The 8,169-nt window shown below is 44.9% G+C and overlaps 1 protein-coding gene across 1 annotated transcript; it reads right to left on the bottom strand.

Moving 5' to 3' along the window:
* Window positions 1-231: 231 nt before the first annotated feature.
* LOC135568460 (protein-lysine methyltransferase METTL21C-like) lies at window positions 232-7,369 on the bottom strand. Its single transcript, XM_065015244.1, has 4 exons — window positions 6,700-7,369; window positions 4,324-4,441; window positions 1,414-1,659; window positions 232-936 (listed from the first exon to the last, which is right to left on the bottom strand). Exons 1-4 carry the CDS (start codon window positions 7,045-7,047, stop codon window positions 764-766), a joined length of 885 nt encoding a protein of 294 aa, XP_064871316.1. The 5' UTR covers window positions 7,048-7,369; the 3' UTR covers window positions 232-763.
* Between the last annotated feature and the right edge of the window lie 800 nt (window positions 7,370-8,169).

Below are 8,169 nucleotides of genomic sequence, written 5' to 3'. Positions count from 1 at the left end.
CATCATAATGACAGGGAATGACATCATAATGACAGGTAATGACAGCATAATGACCGGTAATGACATCATAATGACAGGGAATGACATCATAATGACAGGGAATGACATCATAATGACAGGGAATGACATCATAATGACCGATAATGACATCATAATGACAGGGAATGTCATGAAGACATGTTTTATAATGGCTGCCGGAGGTGCTTCCACCAAGTATTAACTCTGGGGGGGGGGGGGGGGGTGAAGACATGTTTTATTTAATTAAACAACATTTTCTATCATTTTTATTTTACTTTTGAAGATGTGCAGTTGGTTGTGTAGATTGGTAGGAAAGAAATTCAATGTAATAAGTGTTTTGATATGTTCAGGGCAGCAAAAAGTGAATGTGTAGATTTTTACTAGAAACTTTATATATCCATAACAAATTATATTTGAATACAGAATGGAACAAGACAACAAAGTACAAACATTTATAATATTATCAATACAAACTACATGTAACAACTACGTAAACAATAAAGCACTAGATATAGCAGGTAAGTATTGAGTAGAACATCAAACATCAACAACTGACAACATCAGTAGTCCATCAACGTCCGTTATCATTAGCCAAGATGGCCGCCTTCTGTCTTCAAGCATTTCTCAGAGGAAGAAGGGACAGGAAGTCTTGGTTACATTTGGCATAGTCTGCAGGATGTTACCTATTCCTTTGTCTTCCCTAATCCCTACCTTTTACACATAATGGGCATAAACCTCTCCCATCTCAGCCAGCAGGGTGGTGTAGAATGTGTTCCTCTGTCTCTCTGCATGTGGCCTTGTAGATCTTAACCTCTCCCATCTCAGCCAGCAGGGTGGTGTTGAAGGTGTTCTTGAAGTCCTCAGTGAATACCAGGTCTGTGGGAAAACGGACCTTGTTGGCCCAGATCAGAGTGGTTCCTAAGGGAAATCAAATGAGTTGTTTAAGGCTTTCATGTCTTACGTTCGGGGATTTGTTGTACTTTAAACTGTTCAATGAATCTATCAATGAATCAAGTGTTCATCCAACAAATCAACCAAACAACCAACCAACCAATCAACAAATCAATAATTGAACAAATCAACCAATCAATCAATAAACCAATCAATAATTGAACAAATCAACCAATCAATCAATAAACCAATCAATAATTTAACAAATTAACCAATCAAACAATCAACAAATCAATAATTGAACAAATCAACCAATCAATCAATAAACCAATCAATAATTGAACAAATCAACCAATCAATCAATAAACCAATCAATAATTTAACAAATTAACCAATCAAACAATCAACAAATCAATAATTGAACAAATCAAACAATCAATCAATAAACTAATCAATAATTTAACCAATCAGTCAATCAATCAACTAATCAGTCAATCAATCAACCTGGACGGCAGAAGTATCTCATGGTGAACAGCAGCTCTTCCAGGTAGTCATGGTGATACACCACGTCAGCCGCCAGCACGTAGTCATAGCGATAGACAGATCTGGGGTAGATGCGTTCCACGTCAGGACCCCAGGACAGAGCTGCAGCTTGGGGAGTGTTCCTCCAACGTCCTCTTGTGTTACGGAGCAGGTTGGCTCTCAGGTTACCTATGATCTCTGGTAGGTCTGTAGCTGTGACCCAGGCACCTGGGGACAGGAAGCACTCTGTTATTCAACTAACAGACACACAGGTGGCCAGTACCAAACAAACCCCTAGCCTCTAGTCGTCTAGTGCCTAGGACACCATGCAGATCTGAAAAGATTGGATAGGTGTAAGTGGTATAGAATGCTAGGACCTCATCCACCTTGCTAGGCCCTCCTCCACCTTGATAGGATCTCCTCCCCCTTGACAGGACCTCCTCCACCTTGATAGGACCTCCTCCCCCTTGCTAGGACCTCCTCCACCTAGCTAGGGCCTCCTCCCCCTTGCTAGGACCTCCTCCACCTAGCTAGGACCTCCTCCCCCTTGCTAGGACCTCCTCCACCTTGCTAGGACCTCCTCCACCTTGATATGACCTCCTCCCCCTTGCTAGGACCTCCTCCACCTTGATATGACCTCCTCCCCCTTGCTAGGGCCTCCTCCCCCTTGCTAGGGCCTCCTCCCACTTGCTAGGACCTCCTCCCCCTTGCGAGGACCTCCTCCACCTAGCTAGGGCCTCCTCCCCCTAGCTAGGGCCTCCTCCCCCTTGCTAGGACCTCCTCCACCTAGCTAGGACCTCCTCCACCTTGCTAGGACCTCCTCCCCCTTGATAGGACCTCCTCCACCTAGCTAGGACCTCCTCCCCCTTGCTAGGACCTCCTCCACCTTGATAGGACCTCCTCCACCTTGATAGGACCTCCTCCACCTTGATAGGACCTCCTCCCCCTTGATAGGACCTCCTCCACCTAGCCAGGACCTCCTCCCCCTTGCTAGGACCTCCTCCACCTTGATAGGACCTCCTCCCCCTTGATAGACCTCCTCCACCTTGATAGGACCTCCTCCACCTTTATAGGACCTCCTCCACCTTGATAGGACCTCCTCCCCCTTGATAGGACCTCCTCCACCTAGCTAGGGCCTCCTCCCCCTTGCTAGGACCTCCTCCACCTAGCTAGGACCTCCTCCACCTTGATATGACCTCCTCCCCCTTGCTAGGACCTCCTCCACCTTGATATGACCTCCTCCCCCTTGCAAGGGCCTCCTCCCCCTTGCTAGGGCCTCCTCCCACTTGCTAGGACCTCCTCCCCCTTGCGAGGACCTCCTCCACCTAGCTAGGGCCTCCTCCCCTAGCTAGGGCCTCCTCCCCTTGCTAGGACCTCCTCCACCTAGCTAGGACCTCCTCCACCTTGCTAGGACCTCCTCCACCTTGATCGGACCTCCTCCACCTTGATAGGACCTCCTCCACCTTGATAAGACCTCCTCCACCTTGATAGGACCTCCTCCCCCTTGATAGGACCTCCTCCACCTAGCTAGGGCCTCCTCCCCCTTGCTAGGACCTCCTCCACCTTGATAGGACCTCCTCCACCTTGATAGGACCTCCTCCCCCTTGCTAGGACCTCCTCCACCTAGCTAGGACCTCCTCCCCCTTGCTAGGACCTCCTCCACCTAGCTAGGACCTCCTCCCCCTTGCTAGGACCTCCTCCACCTTGATAGGACCTCCTCCACCTTGATAGGACCTCCTCCCCCTTGATAGGACCTCCTCCACCTAGCTAGGACCTCCTCCCCCTTGCTAGGACCTCCTCCACCTTGATAGGACCTCCTCCCCCTTGATAGACCTCCTCCACCTTGATAGGACCTCCTCCACCTTTATAGGACCTCCTCCACCTTGATAGGACCTCCTCCCCCTTGATAGGACCTCCTCCACCTAGCTAGGGCCTCCTCCCCCTTGCTAGGACCTCCTCCACCTAGCTAGGACCTCCTCCACCTTGATATGACCTCCTCCCCCTTGCTAGGACCTCCTCCACCTTGATATGACCTCCTCCCCCTTGCAAGGGCCTCCTCCCCCTTGCTAGGGCCTCCTCCCACTTGCTAGGACCTCCCCCTTGCGAGGACCTCCTCCACCTAGCTAGGGCCTCCTCCCCCTAGCTAGGGCCTCCTCCCCCTTGCTAGGACCTCCTCCACCTAGCTAGGACCTCCTCCACCTTGCTAGGACCTCCTCCACCTTGATCGGACCTCCTCCACCTTGATAGGACCTCCTCCACCTTGATAAGACCTCCTCCACCTTGATAGGACCTCCTCCCCCTTGATAGGACCTCCTCCACCTAGCTAGGGCCTCCTCCCCCTTGCTAGGACCTCCTCCACCTTGATAGGACCTCCTCCACCTTGATAGGACCTCCTCCCCCTTGCTAGGACCTCCTCCACCTAGCTAGGACCTCCTCCCCCTTGCTAGGACCTCCTCCACCTAGCTAGGACCTCCTCCCCCTTGCTAGGACCTCCTCCACCTTGATAGGACCTCCTCCCCCTTGATATGACCTCCTCCACCTAGCTAGGACCTCCTCCCCCTTGATAGGACCTCCTCCACCTAGCTAGGGCCTCCTCCCCCTTGCTAGGACCTCCTCCACCTAGCTAGGACCTCCTCCACCTTGATAGGACCTCCTCCACCATGCTAGCCACCTTGGTAGGACCTCATCCACCTTGCTAGCCACCTTGATAGGACCTCCTCCACCTTGCTAGCCACCTTGGTAGGACCTCCTCCATCTTGCTAGCCCCCCTGACAGGACCTCCTCCACCTTGCTAGCCACTTTGATAGGCTAGGTAGAAATGTTGCCATATTTCTTACACCTCTCCGATCTTCTCAGATGTACAATATGAGTACATTTAATGCCCAGACTCACCTAGGAGTGTGGCTACAATAGACACTAGGCCAGGACCTGCTCCTAGCTCCAGCACTGCCTTGTCCACCAGGTTCAACTGCTCAACGTTGGTCTCTAGGTAGTGACACAAAGCCAACGCCTGCAGGCAACCAGAGTTACTATAGAAACCATCATTACAGTTGTTAGAACTTCAACCATTGTTACTATAGAAACCATCATTACAGTTGATAGAACTTCATTAATCTTCATGAAACATTTAACCAATCATCATCCTCCATCCACACTGTGAAACATTTAACCAATCATCATCCTCCATCCACACTGTGAAACATTTAACCAATCATCATCCTCCATCCACACTGTGAAACATTTAACCAATCATCATCGTCCATCCACACTTAATCAGCGTTATTCTGTGAGTTCATTGGACTTCAAAAGGAAAAGAATTTGAGCTACTTTGTTAAATTCTCGAAGTGAGTAACTTAATACCACATCCATCCGTACCATATTTCCCAGCATGCTCTACTGTAGGTTGATTTTTTAGAATTGTTGGTTTCAATACCTGTGTTTTTGCCTATACATTGATTGATTCATCTTATGCTATACAAACATAAATTACATAAATTTTTCTAAACTAATTAGAAGTTGGACTTATTGAACCTGTTACTGAGACGGCTGTTTGAGTTCATATGATTTAGGAAATCTGAAGAATGAATTTTCCCATCCTGGCAGTCATTCTTATGCAGGGAGATTAAAGGTTCCAACTTCAACCATAGTTACTATAGAAACCATCATTCTTATGCAGGGAGATTAATGGTTCCAACTTCAACCATTGTTACTATAGAAACCATCTTTATAGTTGTTAGAACTTCAACCATAGTTACTATAGAAAACATCATTATAGTTATTAGAACTTCAACCATAGTTACTATAGAAAACATCATTATAGTTATTAGAACTTCAACCATAGTTACTATAGAAACCATCTTTATAGTTGTTAGAACTTCAACCATAGTTACTATAGAAAACATCATTATAGTTGTTAGAACTTCAACCATAGTTACTATAGAAAACATCATTATAGTTATTAGAACTTCAACCATAGTTACTATAGAAAACATCATTATAGTTATTAGAACTTCAACCATAGTTACTATAGAAACCATCTTTATAGTTGTTAGAACTTCAACCATAGTTACTATAGAAACCATCATTCTTATGCAGGGAGATTAAAGGTTCCAACTGTTGGATCTTCTGGCTGGATTACAATAATAATTACAGCAAGCCAGAATAATGTGACTTGCAGGCCTGATGTGGTCTGTAAACCAGAAGTTTCAGACCACTGTGGTATCTCCCTCCTTACTTCCATCCTAATCGCCATCCTCCGCTATCATTGGTATCTATGAATGTCATGTTAAATAGTAGACTAACTCACCGCTATCATTGGTATCTATGAATGACATGTTAAATAGTAGACTGACTCACTGCTATCATTGGTATCTATGAATGTCATGTTAAATAGTAGACTAACTCACTGCTATCATTATAGTAGACTAACTCACTGCTATCATTATAGTAGACTAACTCACTGCTATCATTGGTATCTATGAATGTCATGTTAAATAGTAGACTAACTCACTGCTATCATTGGTATCCATGAATGTCATGTTAAATAGTAGACTAACTCATTGCTATCATTATAGTAGACTAACTCACTGCTATCATTGTTACCTATGAATGACATGTTAAATATTAGACTAACTCACTGCTATCATTGGTATCTATGAATGTCATGTTAAATAGTAGACTAACTCATTGCTATCATTGGTATCTATGAATGACATGTTAAATAGTAGACTAACTCATTGCTATCATTATAGTAGACTAACTCACTGCTATCATTGGTATCTATGAATGACATGTTAAATAGTAGACTAACTCATTGCTATCATTATAGTAGACTAACTCACTGCTATCATTATAGTAGACTAACTCACTGCTATCATTGGTACCTATGAATGTCATGTTAAATAGTAGACTAACTCATTGCTATCATTGTTACCTATGAATGACATGTTAAATAGTAGACTAACTCATTGCTATCATTGGTACCTATGGATGTCATGTTAAATAGTAGACTAACTCACTGCTATCATTGGTATCTATGGATGTCATGTTAAATAGTAGACTAACTCACTGCTATCGTTGGTATCTATGAATGTCATGTTAAATAGTAGACTAACTCACTGCTATCATTGGTACCTATGGATGTCATGTTAAATAGTAGACTAACTCATTGCTATCATTGGTACCTATGGATGTCATGTTAAATAGTAGACTAACTCACTGCTATCATTGGTACCTATGAATGTCATGTTAAATAGTAGACTAACTCACCGCTGGCCAGATGACAGCACCGTAAGAGTCCAAGGCCTCAAAGATACTGATCTCCTTTCCTACGTAGCAAAACACCTCTTTACCAAACTTGGAGTAGGTAGTGGGGGCCCAGGCCTGCTCCTTCTGCTGCTGGGGTTCAGTCTCCTTGGCTTGGTCATCCGATTCCTCCTCACCGTCTATCACTGTTGTCTCGGTATCATCTTCCTCCTCTTCATCTGACTCCTCATCTGACTCCTCATCATCATCGTTCTCGTCCTCCTCATTTTTCTTCTCGTCTTCCGTTTCCTTCTCTTCTTTCATGATCGCAGTCTTTTCCTCCTCTTGGTGTGATGTGCATAAAGGGTCCATAGAAACCTGATAAATTATAATGTTACTTCCTCTGCACTGATATATAGTGTCGTAGCTGATGTTGCGTAGCTGATGTTACGTTGATACCTTATCTTCTAATGGTACAGTCAGCCCTCTCTTCAGGCTCAGTCTCTCCCACTCTTTGTAATCACAGCCCTCTCTTCAGGCTCAGTCTCTCCCACTCTTTGTAATCACAGCTCTCTCTTCAGGCTCAGTCTCTCCCACTCTTTGTAATCACAGCGTCTCTTCAGGCTCAGTCTCTCCCACTCTTTGTAAACACAGCGTCTCTTCAGGCTCAGTCTCTCCCACTCTTTGTAATCACAGCATCCAACACTTGAGTTTTTATCTCCCCTCCCTAATTTCACCCCTGCCTTTCTTCACTCCTCCCTGTTACCCTGTTTGGTAACAACATATTTTTGCTGCTCAAGGCTACGCACTGTAATGACACCCTGACCCCCCTCTAGCCTCGACCATCCCCGTATGGACGGCCTCACAGAGAACTATGTTGCACTAAATGCACCGTCAACCAAATAATGGAACTAACATCTCACCCAAAATAACATCTCAGTCAATACACTCCTCATATTCTCATCTCAGTCAATACACTCCTCATATTCTCATCTCAGTCATTACACTCCTCATATTCTCATCTCAGTCAATACACTCCTCATATTCTCATCTCAGTCAATACACTCCTCATATTCTCATCTCAGTCATTACACTCCTCATATTCTCATCTCAGTCAATACACTCCTCATATTCTCATCTCAGTCAATACACTCCTCATATTCTCATCTCAGTCATTACACTCCTCATATTCTCATCTCAGTCAATACACTCCTCATATTCTCATCTCAGTCATTACACTCCTCATATTCTCATCTCAGTCAATACACTCCTCATATTCTCATCTCAGTCAATACACTCCTCATATTCTCATCTCAGTCATTACACTCCTCATATTCTCATCTCAGTCAATACACTCCTCATATTCTCATCTCAGTCAATACACTCCTCATATTCTCATCTCAGTCATTACACTCCTCATATTCTCATCTCAGTCATTACACTCCTCATATTCTCATCTCAGTCATTACACTCCTCATATTCTCATCTCAGTCA

The sequence above is a fragment of the Oncorhynchus nerka genome, unplaced genomic scaffold (genome assembly GCF_034236695.1).
Source record: "Oncorhynchus nerka isolate Pitt River unplaced genomic scaffold, Oner_Uvic_2.0 unplaced_scaffold_1571, whole genome shotgun sequence".
Classification (NCBI taxonomy): domain Eukaryota; kingdom Metazoa; phylum Chordata; class Actinopteri; order Salmoniformes; family Salmonidae; genus Oncorhynchus; species Oncorhynchus nerka.
The sequence above is the reverse complement of the archived record's forward strand: the minus strand, read 5'-3'. Positions and strand labels throughout refer to the sequence as shown.